At 51.2% G+C, this 19,058-nt stretch overlaps 1 protein-coding gene across 3 annotated transcripts in view; it reads left to right on the forward strand.

Annotated features, from left to right (window-relative positions):
* The window catches only part of RNF213 (ring finger protein 213), a 130,144-nt gene that overhangs the window by 3,689 nt on the left and 107,397 nt on the right, over positions 1 to 19,058 (forward strand). For all 3 annotated transcript variants that reach the window (XM_058284850.1, XM_071210838.1, XM_058284849.2), the window contains exon 3: positions 7,706 to 7,869. In XM_058284850.1, coding sequence (XP_058140833.1) covers positions 7,706 to 7,869 — 164 coding nt within the window. The remainder of the gene's footprint in view (positions 1 to 7,705; positions 7,870 to 19,058) is intronic.

Here is a 19,058-nt window from a genome sequence, read left to right on the forward strand (position 1 = left end):
TCGGTCTGGTGGCGGAGGGCTTCGTCTGATGGTGGAGGGCTTAGTCTGATGGTGGAGGGTTTCAGTCTGATGGCTGAGGAGTCTGATGGCGGAGGGCTTACTCTGATGGTGGAGGGCTGCCTTGGGTTTGTGGGTAGGGCCAGTGGGGGCAGGGCGGCGGGGGGCGGGGGCGGAGGTGGGGGGGGTGGGGGGCTTTATCAAAATGTAAACTGCTGCTCCCAGTAAGACCCCCACCCTGAGCGCCTGCTGCCTGTTTAGGGGAATAAAGTTGAGGGCAAGGTTTCTCTGGAATTTTCTGCATTTTCCGAGTGTCCTTGAAGGAGGGTTTTTTTTTTTTTTTTTTTTTTTTTAATTTTTTTATTTTTTATTGAATTTGTAATAATATTACATTAAAAATATATATGTGAGGTCCCATTCAACCCCACCCCCCCACCCCCCCTCTCCCCCCCCCCCCAACAACACTCGTTCCCATCATCATGACACATCCATTGGATTTGGTAAGTACATCTTTGGGCACCTCTGCACCTCATATACATTGGTTCACATCATGGCCCATACTCTCCTCTATTCCATCATGTAGGCCCTGTGAGGATTTACAATGTCCGGTGATTACCTCTGAAGCACCATCCAGGGCAGCTCCATGTCCCTAAGACGCCTCCACCTCTCATCTCTTCCTGCCTTTCCCCATACCCTTTGTCCATTATGTCCACTTTTCCCAATCCAATGCCACCTCTTCTATGTGGACACTGGATTGGTTGTGTCCATTGCACCTTTATGTCAAGAGGAGGCTCAGATTCCACCTGGATGCTGGATGCAATCCTCCCATTTTCAGTTGTAATCACTCTAGGCTCCATGGTGTGGTGGTTGTCCTTCTTCACCTCCATCTTAGCTGAGTGTGGTAAGTCCAATAAATCAGATTGTAGGTGCTGGAGTCTGTTGAGGCTCAGGATCTGGCTATCACATTGTCAGTCCAGAGATTCAAATCCCCTAAATATATCTTAAACCCCAACATTAACTGCACCTCCAGCACATTAGCATGAAAGTCTTATGAAGGGAGATCCCATCTGAGTCCAGATTCATCACACATAAACACCATTTCCAAAGAGGGGCCATCTGCCCTGGTAGTTAACCCCATCGGCCATGACCATAACTCCCATGGGTCTCTTTAGCCCTCAAAGGAACCAATATCTGGGGGTTGTATCTGCTTTATCTGTCTCTCTGACTCTGCTCAGTTGTGCATGAGGGCAAACCTTCTGCCAGCCTCCAGACTCTTTTTTAGAAACTCGTAGCCATATAAACTCATTTCTCCTTTCCATTTCCCCCTTACTTTAGGTCAAACAGCATTTTAAAGTCATGGTATTTTATGTAGACATGGATATTCTGCTGATCCGCATTGAACCTTCCATATAAGGTCATTTTCCAGTTGCATCATCAGTTGGTAGTTGATAGTGGTCCCTCGTTGCCAGGGAGGCTCATCCCCGGGTGTCATGTCCCACGCTGGGGGGAAGGCATTGCATTTACATGCTGAGTTTGGCTTCGAGACTGGCCACATTTGAGTAACATGAAGGCTGACAGAAGGGAATTCCCAGGCACAAAGTTGCTCTAGGCCTTGTTATTATTTTGGGTTTATCAGCTCACAAGCATAGTCATTAGTATCAGGGGCTCACTGTTGAACCCTCACTCCCTCCCGGTCCCCACCACTGTACCTGGGAGACTGTCGCTGCTCCCCTAGGGACCACGACAGAGCACCACTGGCCGGGAACCCAGTACCCCCCCTACTGTGGTTTTTAATTGTTGCCACTATGAGTATATCCAAACATTACCATGCACCCTGGACATATGTTCTGTACAGCTCCCTGTCAGTCATATATCATCTGTCATTGGTATCCCATACCAGTATCCCTCCATTGCCATTGTTGAAACACTCTGTGATCCAGAACTCCCCGAAATTTGAAGCCCAATATAATGTCATGGTCCCTTACTAGGGAATGGCATATAGCGATGAGTTTAAAGGATAGATAAAGAACTTGGATAAAGTTAGATAAAGAACTTAGATAAAGAATGTTGACTTGAAAAAATTCCACATCCTATTTCCCCCCCCCCCCCTAATTATTCAGCTTTTCTTCACAGGAGTCCTAGACCACAGCAATGTATATATATAATATACAGCACTCCCACACATCCACCAGAAAACCTTTTCCCTTCCACAGTGATACTCTTACGCCCTATTCATATCATATTTACTTAAAGTGATGTACAGAGTCTGAGACATTAGCTTTCTAACAAGGTGACATCTGTATTTACATTATGGTGCATACTTTAGGATACACAGTTCTTTACATTTTTAGTTATCCTATGTTTTACATTATGGTTTACATTATCAGTCTGTCATCTCCTATATGTTATGGTGTAATATTACATGTTTTATATCCATCCTTGTGTACTCTCAAGAAACTCCTCTCTTACCCCCCATTTACTTTGGTTCCACACATTTAACGTCCATTTTCCCTTCCACCTTAGTGCCCTCAGTGATAGCCAACCTCCGTTTCCTGAGGAGCCACTTCCAGAGATAGATGGAATAGTGTTCAGGGCCTAACTTGCTCAACTGCCCCAATGCCCTGGGATCCACCCTTTCTCTCGAGGGATACAGTTCCCTCTATTGGATGGCATTAGTCCTCCCCAGGATGTGGGTCCACCCCCACTCTCACTACTTGGGTTTCTACCCCATGGTGTCACCCACTCTGGCAGAATGAGCATTTAGACATTCCCCAGGAGCCCGTCCTGCATCAGACCCTCCCCTCCGAGCATTCTAAACAGGTAACCCTCTTTATTATATTTTGATATGATTTTCTCGGCATTTTACTCTCCACCAACACCTGACCCTCTCCTGGTTCGTATGCTACCCCTCCCTCCCCCCACTTTTGGGCAACGTTACCCACCCGTCCCTCCCCAGCCACCCTCAAACCCGCAAAGCCCCAAGCAAAGGCAACCCCTTGCCCCCCTTTTATCTCTTCTTTGTGTTCATACTTACCACCATCTCGTCTTAAATTCCACCCCTGCAGACATCGGCTCCTATCCTTCCTCCACCCTCCGATTTCCTGCAAGCCTATCGTTCAGTCTCTTGCTATCTAGGGCAGCTTGTTTATTTCATATCATTGAGGTCATGTAGTATTTGTCCTTCAATGTCTGGGTTGCTTCACTCAACATAAGGTTCTCAAGATTCATCCATGTTATCACATGTGTTTGTAGTGTGTTTGTTCTTACAGCCGAGTAGTATTCCATTGTGTGTATATACCACATTTTATTGATCCACTCGTCTGTTGATGGGCATTTGGGTTGATTCCAACTTTTGGCAATAGTGAACAATGCTGCTATGAACATTGGTGTACATATATTGGTTTGTGTTCTTGTTTTCAGTTCTGCTGGGTATATTCCCAGCAGTGGTATTGCTGGGTCATATGGCAAATCTATGGCTAGTTGTTTGAGAAACCGCCATACTGTTCTCCAGAATGGTTGGATCCTTCTGCATTCCCACCAGCAGTGGATGAGTGTTCCCCTTCCTTCACATCCTCTCCAGCACTTGTATTCTTCTGTTTTTTTCATAGCTGCCAATCTTATGGGTGTAAGATGGTATCTCATTGTGGTTTTGATTTGCATTTCCCTGATAGCTAGAGATTTGGAGCATTTTTTCATGTGCTTTCTTGCCATTTGTATTTCTTCTTCGGAGAAGTGTCTGTTTAAGTCTTTTTCCCATTTTTTAAATGGATTGTTTATCTTTTTATTTTCAAGATGTAGGAGTTCTTTATATATGCAAGTTATAAGTTTCTTATCAGATATATGATTGCCAAATATTTTCTCCCACTGTGTGGGCTCCCTTTTTACTTTCTTGACAAACTCCTTTGAGGTGCAGAAGGCTTTAATTTTGAGGAAGTCCCATTTATCTATTAGTTCTTTTGCTGCTCGTGCTTTTGGTGAGATATTCATAAATCCATTACCTATTACAAGGTCCTGTAGATGTTTCCCTACACTGCTTTCTAAGGTTTTTATGGTCTTGGCTCTTATATTTAGGTCTTTGATCCATCTTGAGTTGATCTTTGTATAAGGTGTGAGATGGTAATCCTCTTTCATTCTTCTACATATGGCTATCCAGTTCTCCAGACACCATTTGTTGAATAGGCCACTCTCTGAAGGAGGGTTTTTATAATGGAAAAAGTATTAGGAAAAGCCTGAGGCTCCGGTGGGAGTGGGGGGCGGAGCTGGGGGCTTCCCCGGGTGGCTCTGGAGGGCCAGGGTGGGGTGCCCTGGGGGAGGGCGCAGTGTGGGGCTTGGAGCTTCCCGGCTGTGAGCAGCCAGGTGAGGACAGGTTCCCCCTCGGGGGAACAGGGCAAGGTCTGGGGTTCAGCCCTGCCCGTGGCAGGGAAGGCGCCCCAGTAATGACAAAGAAGCAGGGGAAGGCAGGCTGATGGAGGGGTTCAGGGAGAAAGGGCCCCCCACCTGGGGCAGTGGGAGTGGTCACCAGACCGGGTTTTCGGGGTTGTGTGATTTCCGTCCTCTCCTGCACCCCGGGGGCTCGCGTTCACTGCCAGGGGCTGGCCCCGCGCTGTCTCCCCCATCCTGCTGTGAGGAAGCTGCCGTGCCTTTTCCAGCCGAGGCAGCGGGCGGGCGAGGGCACCCCAGGCTGCTCCGGGTGCTGGCGGCCCGGGGGTGCGTGGGGCGCAGACCAGAGGGGCCTGCCCCGTGCCCCCTGGGGGGGAGTTCTCCAGCGTGACCGCCCGGCCACATGGGAAGCTAGAGGGGGGCACTGTAGGCTTCACACCTGGGGCCCCCCGGCTGCGACCAGCCTCCCTGGCCCCCCTCCCCGCCCCCCGGTTTTGCAGCCATCAAGGGGGCCGTGAGCATTTAATAGGTTAACCCATGGGAAGCGCTCGCTCTGAGCGCCCTCAGTGCCTGCTCGTCTGCTCGTCCTCCTCGCTTCTGAACCCAGCCACTTCCTTTTCCTCCTGGGGCTCCCATAGCCCCTGGGGTGCTGGGGCCCCCGCAGGGCACTCCCCAGAACAAGGGGTATCAGCCCCCGCCCCCCGCTAGTCCCCCCCCAGCACCTCCGAGGCCTCGGGGTGAGGGACCCACCTCTGCTTCTTGGGCCGGGCTGACTCTTCAACACGGGCGTTGAGCCCCTGCCTTCCCAAGGAAACCGCTCCTGACGCCCCCGAGGCTCTCCCCTCCGCTCTAGCCCGCAAGTGGGGGGCTTCCCTCTGCCCCTCCAGCACGGGGCGTCATCGATCTGGATAGTCAGTGCCTAGCGGGGAGGGGAAAGGGCATCTGGCTGGATTCCTCGTGGGCAGGGAGGCGCGTTTCAGAGGCCGAGGCCAGAGGCCTTCTCCCCTCCGCCCTCCCCCTTCTCTTTCCTCTCTTTTCTTTCTTGCTTTTCTCTTTCTCTTTCTTTTTTTCTCTCTTTCTTCCTCCCTCCCTCCCCCTCTTTTTTCTCTTTCTTCTCCCCTCCTCCCTCCCTCCTTCTCACCTCCCTCCCTTCTTTCCTTCTTCCCTTTTTCTCTTCCTCGCTCTCTTCATCCATCCCTCCTCGTCTCCATCTCTGTCTCCAAAGGTTTTTTTAGAGTAGTTGTAGATTCACTAAAAAATCATGTAAAAATTACAGAGTTCCCATAGACACCCCTCCCCCCCAGTTTTCCATATTATTAACATTTTGCAATAGTGCGGTCATTTGCTACATTGATGAGCCAATACTGTATAAATAACTGAAGACCGTAGTCTGCATTAGGTTCTGTCTGTGTTGCACAGTTCTTTTTTTTTTTTTTTAAGATTTACTTATTTATTTAATTCCCCCCCTCCCCCGTTGTCTGTTCTCGGTGTCTGTTTGCTGCGTCTTGTTTCTTTGTCGGCTTCTGTTGTCGTCAGCCGCACGGGAAGTGTGGGCGGCGCCATTCCTGGCAGGCTGCACTTTCTTTCGTGCTGGGTGGCTCTCCTTGTAGGGTGCACTCCTTGCGCATGGGGCTCCCCTATGCGGGGACACCCCTGTGTGGCAGGGCACTCCTTGCGCGCATCAGCACTGCACATGGGCCAGCTCCACACGGGTCAAGGAGGCCCCGTGGACCTCCCATGTGGTAGATGGACGCCCTAACCACTGGGCCAAGTCCGTTTCCCCACAGTTCTTTTTTAAAGTTCTTATTGTGGTGACATATACACAGTAATTTCTCCCATTTTGACCCCTTTCGAGTGCACAGTTCTGGGTGTGAATTACATTCACAGCGTGGTGCTCTCATCACCAAAACTTTTCCACCTTCCTTCGGGCTTCCCCCGTGGGGCACGTGCCAGGCCCCTCCAAGGCAGGTCCAAACCCAGGTGGCCTGGAGGCTCGGATCCTGCACATCACCTTCCCCATCTGCCAGCTACGACCTGGCGGCTCCCCTCAGGGAGGCGAATGGTACAGCCCTTTCCTGGCATCCCAGGAGAAGGGCTGTGCCAGAAACCCCGCCCTTCTGGGTCCTGATTGGACTGTCCCCGAGGCAGTCACCGAGGGCAGTCCCAAAATCTGATTGGATTAGGCTCATCAGGGCCCACCCCTCCAGCTGGAGCCCTGGTGGAAGTTCAGAATCTACAGTTATTTTTTTATTTTTTAAATTTAGTCCTTAAAAATTGTTACAGCATAACAAAAGAAGCAAAATGTCCCGTTGTAACTGCTTTCATGTGTTCAACTCGTAGATATTGATGACATTCGCCGTATCGTGCTCCCTCACCGCCGTCCCTCAGCACCCCAAGCAAACTGCACCCATTAAACACTGACTTCCCCTCCCCCGATAACTGGCAATCTACTTCCTGTCTACGAAGCTGTGTGTTCTAGGTGGTTCATTGAAGCGGAGTCATAACAGCTTTTGTCCTTTTGTGTCTGGTTTCTTTCAGAAACCTACAGTTTATAAAATGTCAGCTGTACAAGTAGAACCGGCCCTGGGGTGTTGTGTGCTACCAATTTTTTTCCAGCTTTTGTCATTATGGCTTTTGGCTGTTTGATTGTGTGTAGTGTGTAGTTTAAAATATTTATTATTAATTCCGAATCTTGTTAATTAAATTCATTCAGGATATGTTACCTGAGCACCTTCCATGTTCGAGGTTTTGGCGATTCTAAGGGGAACAAGGTTGGCTTAAACCCTGCCTTCTAGAACTTTCAGAGGTAGAGAAGGGCACTGATGAGACCGCACTGCTGGGACAGGAGAGAGGGGGCTGTGGAGAAGCCCCCTGGGCCTCGGCTGTGATTCTGGGGCAGAGCCACCTGGGGGTAGCAGAGGTGTGGTGAGACCCCTGAGCTGGCACTGGGGAGCTGCTGAGAATGGGGTGCCCACCAGTGAGCAGACGGGGTAGCTGTTTCGGCAGGAAGGTTCTGGTTTGCAGCTGTGGAGTTTGAGCTTCCTCTGAGACATCTGAGTGCAGCCCCTGGGCGGTATGCTGAGCTAGAGATGGGGGGTTGGCTGGACGTCCGCACCGGGGGGCTGTGCCCACTCACCCCACCGAGCGCCCAGCAGAACGGAGGTGGCACCCAACAGGGGACACCGAGCCACCCCTGCTGACCGCACCGGACAGAGCGCCGTGCTCGCCGGCCACCCACCGCCCGCCACTCGCTGGCGCACGCCGTTTCCCCTTGTGGCACGCACTTGCCTCTCCCTGAGAGCCCACCCTCGTGCACCTGTCTTTGTAGGGTCCAAGGATGGCGACTCCAAGGTGGCGTCGGCCCCAGAGGAGGAAATGGAGTGTGGGGAAGAGCTGAAGCTGGAGGGCAGCTCTCTCTTGTCCCAGGGGTCCAGCGATGTGCAAGAAAACCCGGACGAGCCCGGGTCCGACAGTTCCTGGACCGTCCAGATGGTGAGTGCGGCCGGCCCCTGGGGGACACGGGTGCGCAGGGAGGGGCTCCGTCCACTGGCGTGTGTGCCCGCGCTCGGCCAGCTGCTCGTTTCCTGATGTGGTTTCATCTGCAGCTGAACGCAGACGAGCCAGTCCCCCTGCTCTGGGGCCCCCTCCCTCCCCGTGTCCTCACAGCTTCCCCCCCAGGCTCTGCTGGCCCCCCACATGCCTCTCTGGGGTGCTGCCTTCCTTTTCCTTCCAAGCGCCTACCTGACCCGATGGGCCGCGCGCCTCGAAGAGCCCCGGCTGGGCGCGTGTGGGCGCCCGCTTCTGCCGCTGCGTGTCCACTTCTTCTCCGTGTCTCTGTCTGGCGGTGCAGCCCCTGAGGTGCCTCGCAGGGTGGGTGCTCGGGAAATCCCGCCGGCCGGCCAGCCCCTCTGCAGAGGCGAGGCCGAGCCATCTTCTATGTCCCTGCACCCTCATTCGGCCCTTAGACACGCGGGGCTCCAACAGAATGTTCCCTGCAGGTGAGCGAATGGGAGCCCCGGGTGAGGTTGCCAGGGGCGTTTTCTGGACGCGCTCAGGGGAGGACGAGCGGAGTGCAGCCCCGCTGGCACCCAGCCGGTGGTTTCGCGCTCCCAGGCTTCTTGCTGGACGCTGAGGAGGGGGCGTGGCTGCTCCGGGTCTGCTGGGCTGGTGTTGCGTTCTCTTCCACAGCCGTTCTTGGTGGCGGGTGCTCGGTGGCTGGCTGGGGCGGGAAGTGGTGCGGCCGGTCTCACGGCGGCCCGTTGGTGTGTGTGCCCTTCCCCTGGGAGGGTGATCCCATCCCACAGGGACGGCCAAGCTACGTGGGACCCTGAGGGTTTGGATAAACCCTTGAAATAAGGGACGTGCCGTTAAGGCACGTGTGTGACATTGTGATTAAAGCCCTTTTGGGCCCGATAGGAGTGGGCTCTTTTAGCCTTGACAGAGCAAGGTTAAGACTCTTATGGAAGAAAAAATAAGTGGCTGTGGGACTTGGTGTACCAGATTAAACAAAGCCGTGCTGCCGAGCATCCGTGGTTAAGCAGTGGAATCTTGGGTGATGGGTGGATCAGACCAGGCGACCGTGGAATACGCCCTAGTGCGCACACAGGCTGTAGGAGAGGATGTGCATGGATATCTCACCTCTGGGTGGGGAAAGATTTTCTAGTAATTAAAACCCAAAAAAGGTCCAAACAAAAGATTGGTGTGTTTGACTCCAGAAAAAAACACCAGAAGAGCTAAAAAAGTCATAGAATATGATAGGCATAAATGAAAGGTAAACAATCTAGTAAGAATATGTATAGCGTATTTGCATATACAGATATTTTTAACAGAGTTAGTAGCCTCAATATATCAAAAGCTTTTGAAAGTCAAGTAGAAAACAGTAACCAACCCAACAGAAAAGTGAGCCGAATATAGTTCCCAATGGAGAAGATATAAATGGCCAATCAATATATAATGGTCCACCTCCAAAAGCAAACACTAAAAATGAAAAGAACCACAAGATATAAACCTATAAAATTAAAGAATTGTTCTAAACTTGACATATGCAGGGATGGAGCAGCGTTTCCCATGAGGCCAAGCGGTGGGAGCACCTGGCAACGCGGGCGCCTTTTTTTTTCCCTCTCTGAGAAGGAAGATTTATTACAACCAGCCAGGCCCGGCGGGCTTCTGTCCAAAAAACAGCAAAGCGGGCACCCTGTGACCTATTCTGCTTCTCTGATTTCACTATGAGGAAATAACCTCAGAGAGGCATCTGAAGGTCTAGTCCAAGGTTTTATCACTCGTAATAAAACACTTATTATGGCCAAATATTGGATTCTACCTGGAAATTCCACCATGGGGAGTGCCACTTGAATCATTTTTATGATAGTGTACACTGTGTCTTCCAAATGTTATTTTTTCCAAAGATTAATGGTATGATGTCATTCTTTCAGTGAAATTAGGGTTTAGAAAATAATAAGGGAAACCACGTACAGTTGAGTGACGTCAGTGAAATCTCAGGGAAGGGAGCTCCGAGGGCTCATCCCTCCACAGAGACAAAGAAAAGGTGAATAAAGACTGTCAGAATCAACTTTGTTGGAACACTGGAATATAGTCAAAGCAAGCAAACACAGTCATGAAAAAGGCAGCATAACCAGAGCAGGAGAGCTTTGTGCCATTTTAACTTAGCCTTACTGCGCTCCCTCCCAGTCCGGTGGCAATCTTGAAGATAGGTGCCCAGTTTTCAGTCTCAGTTTCATGTTTCAGTTTTCAGTGCGTTCGGGAGGAAGCAGAGCAGACTGTGTTCCCCAGGAATTGTGTTTGTCTGCTTTGACCTGTCTGGAAGTTCTCTGAAGGAAGACGTAAGACCCTTGCCTTTGTTTTGCTCTCAAGGCAGAAAAGTTGCTGTTTGGAGGATATTTTTTTGAAAACACTGAAAGACCAATGAACAGACCACCGTCACATGCAGTAAAACATTACAGTTGGGGCAAGCAACAGACATGCTGAAAGCCTGGGAGAACAGATGGGAGAGCGTGCAGGCCCAGGGCAAAACGCACGTTCAGAAGGGACCTTGGAAGACTAAGCTTTCACTTCTGGCTGGTCTTTTGGCTCAGTGCAAGCAAGAAATGAAGGCTAAGGCAGAGGCGTAAATAGCCTGGTTAAGCGTTGGCGTGCCCGAACACTTAGTCAATCTGCAAAGAATGGGAGGGTATTTTTCTCTCCCCCTCTCTTTTCTCTCTTTCTCTCTTTACTCGCTGTTTTTGACTGCAGGCATTTAAGGAAGTCACTGTCAAACCACTAGCTAACCACAGGGTAAAGGAGCTGAGACCTCATGGAGCACTCACAACAAAGAATACAGTCTTTAAAAAATAGTTTAGGAAAGTCACTAAAAAAAACAAACAACTGCAGCCCACAGCAGGCATAAGAACAAACCCTGAGGAGGAGGAAGAATCCGATTTCCATTGCAGCCACTCTATAATATTAAAAATTTCCAATTTTTAACAAAAGAATAACAAGGCATGCAAAGAAACAAGAAAATACGGCCCATTCACGGGGGGAAAAACTAACAGAAATTGCCCCTGAGGAAGTGAAAACTTTGGACTTACTAGATAAAGACTTAAACTGTCTTAAATGTGCTTAAAGATCATGCAGTGGTTTGAAGCTGTATGTACCTCAGAGAAACAAAATCTCGTGCATTCCCATGGGCATTAACGTATTGTACGTAGGACTGTTTGATGAGGCTCCTTCCGTTAAGGTGTGGCCCACTTCAGTCAGGATGGGTCTTGATCCTATTCTTGGAGCCCTTTTCAGCAAAATGAGTTGAGACAGGAGAGAGAAAGTCGTGGAAGCAAGAACTGAAACCACTGAGACCTGGAACAGAAGGGAGAGAACGGCAGATGCTGCCATGTGACAGGAGTCCAGGATCGCCAGCAGCTGTTAGTTGGGAAAAAATCTTTGCCTTGATGATGCCTTAATGTGGACATTTTCCTGGACTCTAACCAAGAATGAATAAATTGCCATTGTTTAAGTCAGATCATTTTATGGTACTTACTTTAAGCAGTCCAGGAAACTGAAAAAGAGCTAAAACAAACAATGGACAAAGAACTAAAGGAAACCTGGAGAATGATGTCTCAGAAATAGAGAATATCCATACAAATATAGAAATTATTAAAAAGAAACAAGTGGACCTTCTGGAGCTGAAAAGTACAATAGCTGAAATGATAAATTCACTAGAGAAGTTGGACAATAGATTTGAACAAGCAGAAGAAAAAAATCAATGAAATTGAAGATAGATCAATTGAAATTATCTAGTCTGAGGAGCTGAAAGAAACAGATTGAAAAAAAATGAACAGAGCCTAAGAAACTCCCTAAGTTTCATGAATATCATTAATATACTCCACCAAGATGCTCAACAGACTCCAAGTAGGATAAACTCAGAGGTCCAGCTAGACACATTATAGTCAAACCATCAAGAGCTAAAGCCAGAGAACCTTGAAAACAGCAAGAAAGAAGTGACTTATCACATACAAACGATTCTCAATATGATCAGTAGCTGAATTCTCATCAGAAACTGGAGGCCAGTAAGCTGTTGGATGACCTATTTAAAGGAATGAGAGAGAGGAGAGGGGGGGGGAAAACCTGCCAACCAAGAGTTCCATACCAAACAAAACCCCTTCAAAAATGAAGGAGAGGGAAGTGGATGTGGCTCAGGCAACTGGGCTCCCGCTTACCATGTGGGAGGTCACTGGTTTAGATCCCGGTGCCTTCTAAAGTAGGCAGCAAGCTCGCATGATGGGCAGGCATGATGAGCTGATGCAACAAGAGATGTTGGGAGGAAAAACAGAATGAGAGACACAAGAAAGCAAGGAGCTGGGGTGGCTCAAGTGATTAGGCACCTCCCTCCCACATCAGAGGTCCCAGGTTCAGTCGCTGGTGCCTCCTAAAGAAACCAGGAAAATGAACAGACACAGCAAGTGAAAAAGAACAAGGGGGTGGGGAGAAGTAAATAAATAAAATAAATCTTTAAAAAAAAATGAAGGAGAAATTAAGGCATTCCCAGATAAATGAAAGCTTAGAGAGTTTGTTGCTAGTAGCCCTGCCTTACTAGGGAGTCCTTCTGAGGATTTTTTTTTTCCTTCTGAGGATTAAATGAAAGTACACTAGACAGTAACTTGAAGCTGTACAAAGAAATAAAGAACACGGTAGAGGCAACTACATAAGTAAACATAAATGCCAGTATTTCTGCAGTTTTGGTTTGTAACTCCTCTTTAATTTGTCTTTATGATTTGAAGGACAAATTGCATAAAATAACAATATACATCTGTGTTAATGGGCACACAATGTGTAAATATGTGATTTGTGATGATAACGATATGAAGGAGGAGTGGAACTGTATGGCACTAGAGTTTTATATATTATTGAAACTAAGTGGTTATTATTTCAAACAAGTTGGCCATAAATTTAAATGTCAGTTGTGATTCCCAGGGTAACCACTTAGAAAATAACTAAATTAAAAAGAGAGAAGACTCAAATTGCTGTATTAATACTGACCTTACAAAAATAAAAAGGATTACAGGAGCGAGTGCAGGTCAGTGGTTGAGCACCTATTTCACATGTACTAGGTCCCAGGTTCAATCCCTAGTACCTTCTAAAAAAAAAAAAGGATTACAGCAGAACACTATGAAAACTGTAATCAACATATTAGATAACCTAGGTGAAATGGACAAATTCCTAGGAACACACCAACTACCCTACCAAAACTAACTCAAAAAGAAATAGAAAATTTAAATAGACCACTAACAAAGAGAGAGGTTGAGTCAGTTATGAAAGCTCCCAACAAAGTAAATCCCAGGACTAGATGGCTTCACTGGTGTAGTCTACTAAATATGTTCAGAAAAATTAACATCAAGCCTTATAAAACTCTTCAAAAATAATAGAAGTGAAGGGAACACAACCTAACTCATTCTGTGAGGGCAGCATTACCCTGTCACTGAAGCCGGACAAAGACATTAAAAAAGAGAAAACTACAGACAGATACCTCTTTTGAATATGAATGCAGAAGTCCTCAAATGGAATCCAACACCATATTAAAAGGATTATACACCATGATCAAGTGGGATTTATCCTAGGAATGCAAGTGTGGTTCAACACATGAAACTCAATCAAAGCAATATACCACATTAAGAAAATGAGAGGGGAAAAGCTGTGTGACCATCTCAATTGATGCAGAAAAAAATTGAAAAAATCCAACACAAAACAACAACAACAACAACAGAAAACTAGGAAAAGATAAAAAAAAAGAACAACAAAAATCTCAGTAAACTAGGACTAGAAAAGAACAAAAGTACTTCCTTAACCTGTGAGGAACCCACAGGTAGCACCATAGTCAACGTTCGTAAAGACTGAAAGCTCCCCCCTAAGCTCAAGAACAAGACAAGGATGCCTGAGGCAGGAAAAATACGCCATTGCAGATTGCCAAGGAAGAAATAAAACTACCTCTATTCACACATGACATAATATTACTGATAAAAGATCCTAAGGCATCCACATTGCATAAATTAAAAAATTAGAACTAATCAACAAATTTAGTAACATTGCAGAGTATAAAATCAACACTCAAAAATCCATTGTATTTCTATATTCTAGGAATGAACAATCCCAAAAGGAAATTAAGAAAACAATTCCATTTATAGTAATATTAAAAAATAGGGATAAATTTAACCAAGGAGGTGTAAAGTGTGTTGAAAACTACAAAACATTGCTGAAAGAAATTAAGACCTAAATAAATGCAAAACTTCATGTGTTCATGGCTTGAAAGATTTCATGAGGACAGTACTACCCAAAACAATTCAATGAAATCCCTTTCAAAAATCCAACGGTCTTTTTTGCAGAAATGGAAACGCATAACCTAAAATTCATGTGGGATTGCAAGGAGCCTGAATAGCCAAAACAATCTTTAAAGGACCAAAGGTAGAGGAGTCATGCATCTCTATTTCAGAACTTACTACAAAGCTACAGTAACCAAAACATCTGTTACTCACTTTAGTGAGGTAGAAACACTGGAATAGAATTGAGAGTTCAGAGACAAGCACACAGGCGGCGGACTTGGCCGGTAGTTAGGGCGTCCGTCTACCACATGGGAGGTCCACAGTTCAAACCCCGGGCCTCCTTGACCCGTGTGGAGCTGACCATGCGCAGTGCTGATGTGGGCAAGGAGTGCCCTGCCACGCAGGGGTGTCCCCCGCGTAGGGGAGCCCCATGCGCAAGGGGTGCACCCCGTAAGGAGAGCCGCCCAGCGCGAAAGAAAGTGCAGCCTGCCCAGGAATGGCGCTGCACACATGGAGAGCTGACACAACAAGATGACGCAACAAAAAGAAACAGATTCCTGTGCCACTGACAACAACAGAAGCAGACAGAGAGGAAGACACAGCAAATAGATACAGAGAACAGACAATTGGGGGAGGGGGAGGAGAGAGAAATAAATAAATAAATCTTAAAAAAAAGAAAAGAAACACGCACACATCCAGGGTCAGTTGATTTTCAGCAAGGATGCTAAGACCGTTCAGTGAGGAAGTCACGGTCTTTTCAACAACTGATGTTAAGACAACCGAATGTTCACCTGCAAAACTTCCTCACACAATATACAAACATTAACTCAACCTGTATCAGAGACCTAAATATACAGCTCGAACACTTAGAAGAAAACACTTGGATGTATTTTCAAGACCTTGGATTTGGCAAAAGATATGACACCCAAAGCACAAGCAGCAAAAGAAAAAATAGGTAATTTGTTAAATTATGTATATATCAATATGATTAAAAGGGGAAATAGGTTACTAGAATAAAACTTTTAAAAAAATCCATGCAACTGTGCAACACAGTGAACCCTAAGTTAAACCATGGAGTGTAGTTAATAGTACATTGATAAAATTGTGCTTTCATCACGTGTAACAAATGTACTACACCAATGCAGGGTGTTGGTAATAGGGTGGTATATTGGAATCCTGTACCATATATATTGTTCTGTAAACCCACAACTCCTCTTAAAAATATCTTTCTATCCATCTATCTATACTTCTGCACCTCAAAAGAAAGTGAAAAAAAAATCTGCAAAATGGGAGAAAATATTTACAAATCCAATGTTTGATAAGGGTTTAGAATCCAGAGTATATAAAGAGCTCTTACAAAAAAAAGACAAACCCATTAAAAAATGGGCAAAGACCTGCATAGACGTTTCCCAAAGATTTACAAACGGCTACAGCACATGAAATAAGCAATGAAATGATGCTTGACTTCATTATTCATAAGAAAATGCAAATCAGAGCCACAAGGAGATACCTCCTCACCCTGCTAAGATGGCTGTAATTTAAAAAAAAAAGGAATGCGAGTTGGCGAGGATGTGGAGAAACTGGAACCCTCGCCCGTTGTAGGTGGGGTGGGAATAGTGCAGTCGCTGTGGAACAGTGTGGTGGCTCCTCCGAAAGTTAAACATAGAATTACCATGTGACCCAGCAATTCCATTCCTAGGTATGTACCCAAAAGAATTGAAAATAGAGACTCAAGTCCATGCACACACATGTCCACTGCACTAATCGCAAAGCCAAAAGGTGGGGAAAAAATCCCGGGGTCTATCAGTCTAGTCATACGTTGGGATAGTGTTCTGCTATAAAGAGGCATCAAGTTCTGATCCGGTCCACGGCAGGGACGACCGTGGAACCATGAGGCGGCGTGAAATAAGCCAGGCACAGGAGGACAGATTGCATGGTTCCATTTATTCGAAATATCCAGAATAACGTTAAATCCGTAGGGCAGAGAGCAGGTTCGTGGCTGCCGGGGGCTTGAGCCTGGGGGAGAGGATGCCTGTTTAATGCTCACCTTTGGGGGTGATGAAGATACGTGGGAGCTGGATAGGGCACGTTGTGACTGCTCTTTAGCTTCAAGACGAGCTGGCAGGGCTGGTGGGGCTCGTGGTTGAGCACCTGCTTCCCACACACAAGGTCCTGGGTTCAGTCCTCAAAAATGCTGACCTTACGGTATTAATTAGTATTTCAGCTGAATAAGAACAAAACTAGACACGGTTTTGTTGCAAAAGGGGATTTTTTAAAAGCCCAAACACACATCTGCACAATGAAAAGAACGCAGAACGAGGTGCAGAGAGCGGACGATGTCATGGCGAGGGGCCCCCGGGGGCTCTTGTACCTGCCCCGGTGCCTGGCGGGAGCGTCTGTGATCCTCCCCCGCTGGAAGGTGGCGTGGGCCTCTTGGCGCGGGGCCGCTTGCCCCGGCAGCCTGGTGGAGGGGGCCCAGGGAATCGGCCTGCTCTGAGAGGCCGGCGTGGCGTGCGCTCGGCCGTGGCTTCCCGCGGCGAGGGGCGGGCGCGGGCGGGGCCCTGGTCGCTGCCGTGGCACCTGCTGGCGCTGGGGTGTGGGTCGCGCCCCTGCCCACCTTCCCGGAGCCGCCCGGGGTGGGGGCAGGGGCTGCTGGTGCACGAGCCCGCCGCCAGGCTAGACTGCCTGCCTCCGCTTCCGCCTCCGTCCCCCTGGGACCACCCGGTGTATCTGATGGTCTTGGCTCCTGAGACTGTTCTGTGCCCCTTGGAGAGCACCCCTTCCCTGTCGGGGGCGGGGGTCGGTCTTCCAGCCTCACCCAAGGCTCTCGGGGACTTCCCTTCTCCCTTCTCTTCCCCTGCAGCCACGGTGTGGCCCCCCTCCCTAGAAGGCTGAGACGGCCCGGGCTCCGCAGGTGGGGTTGAGGCCCTCAGGGGGCCCGGTGGCCTCCCAGGTCTCCCCTGCCCACCGCCGTCTGAGTGCAGGAAACCGTCAACCCTGCTCTGTCCGGGCCTGTCTGGGGGTCTTGGGCAGCTTAGTGAGCCACTCTGGCCCTCAGGTTCCTCCTCTAGGAGGTGGTGGGAGGAGACAGGTGCCCTGGCCAGCCCTGGCTCTGTGCCGCCGAGGATGTGCCACGCTCGGAGGCCAGACGTGCCCTGCGCTGTCCCCAGGCTGCCCGAGGGGCTCTGACTTGGGTGCCCCGCTCCAACCTGCTCCTACCCGGTGTCTGCTGGCCGCACGTGTCGAAGCCGTCCCCCGGGCCTTGGGAAGAGGCCGGAGGGGACCAGAGCAGCCACTGCCCTTCGCGGGGGGGCAGGCGCCGACGGCGGGTGGCTCTTCCCTGGACCGATACGCGGTGCTGCCCACGGGAGCTCCCTCGGTTTCTCACGCCTGGGTCCCCTCTCGGCCCGTGGCACCCCAGAAGGCGCAGAAGAGCTGGCTCGGCCCCCCCGGGGGTCGCCCCGCCCGGAACTCAGCCGAGGGGCTCCCAGCCGGGGCCCCCGGGGTCGAGCCAGAGCCGTGCCGGGCGGCCCTCCTGTCTGAAGGAAGTCGTGTCTCTACAGGGAGTTGCTTCCAGGGTTTTTGTAGACGCTGTAGACTCTGGCGAGTGGGAGGACGCTCGTCACCCGCCCGACAAAAGACGCCCGGAGGACCCCGAGCAGGTAGTTTGCATGAGGAGCTGGACAGGGCGCGTGGAGTGGCCCCCGGCAGGCCCGCGTGTGCGTCCAGCCCCCCGCGCCGCGGCTGCCGCCCGCCCTGGAAGGGGTGTGTGCCTGGCATCGGCAGGCGTGGCGACGGCGGCCGGCGACACTCGGGCTTTGGCGCGCCTTAACCCGCAGCAGTGTGTGGCCTCCTAACCACCCCCGTCCGTCAGTCTTGTAGTTTCTTGCGAGCCTGTCGCCCCCGACGTGTGGGAAACCCCCCGGCTGAAGCCCCACGGGCAGCCCCAGGGTCTTCTCACGTAGAAGAGGAGGGGACCAGGGTCCGGGGACGGGGGCCACGAGGGCCAAGGACGGGCTGCCCCTGGCCGGGGCCTGAAGACACCCCCCTGCGGCCGTTCCCCGTGCCGCCCCCAGCCCGGCCGCCGCCCCCCATGCCGCCCCCAGCCCGGCCGCCGCCCCCCCGTGCCGCCCCCAGCCCGGCCGCCGCCCCCCGTGCCGCCCCCAGCCCGCCCGGCCTCCGCCCCCCGTGCCGCCCCCAGCCCGGCCGCCGCCCCCCCGTGCCGCCCCCAGCCCGGCCGCCACCCCCCCGTGCCGCCCCCCCAGCCCGGCTGCCGCCCCCCATGCCGCCCCCCCCAGCCCGGCCGCCGCCCCCCGTGCCGCCCCCAGCCCACCCGGCCTCCGCCCCCCATGCCGCCCCCAGCCCGGCCGCCGCCCCCCCGTGCCGCCCCCAGCCGGGCCGCCGCCCCCCGTGCTGCCCCCAGCCCGCCCGGCCTCCGCCCCCCGTGCCGCCCCCAGCCCGGCCGCCGCCCCCCGTGCCGCCCCCAGCCCGGCCGCCGCCCCCCGTGCCGCCCCCAGCCCGCCCGGCCTCCGCCCCCCGTGCCGCCCCCAGCCCGGCCGCGGCCCCCCGTGCCGCCCCCAGCCTGGCCGCCGCCCCCCATGCCGCCCCCCCCAGCCCGGCCGCCGCCCCCCGTGCCGCCCCCAGCCCGCCCGGCCTCCGCCCCCCGTGCTGCCCCCAGCCCGGCCGCGGCCCCCCATGCCGCCCCCAGCCCGGCCGCCGCCCCCCGTGCCGCCCCCAGCCCGCCGCGGCCCCCCGTGCCGCCCCCAGCCCGGCTGCCACCCCCTGTGCCGCCCCCAGCCCGGCCGCCGCCCCCCGTGCTGCCCCCAGCCCGCCCGGCCTCCGCCCCCCGTGCCGCCCCCAGCCTGCCGCGGGCCC

Source organism: Dasypus novemcinctus, chromosome 21, assembly GCF_030445035.2.
Source record: "Dasypus novemcinctus isolate mDasNov1 chromosome 21, mDasNov1.1.hap2, whole genome shotgun sequence".
Lineage (NCBI taxonomy): Eukaryota > Metazoa > Chordata > Mammalia > Cingulata > Dasypodidae > Dasypus > Dasypus novemcinctus.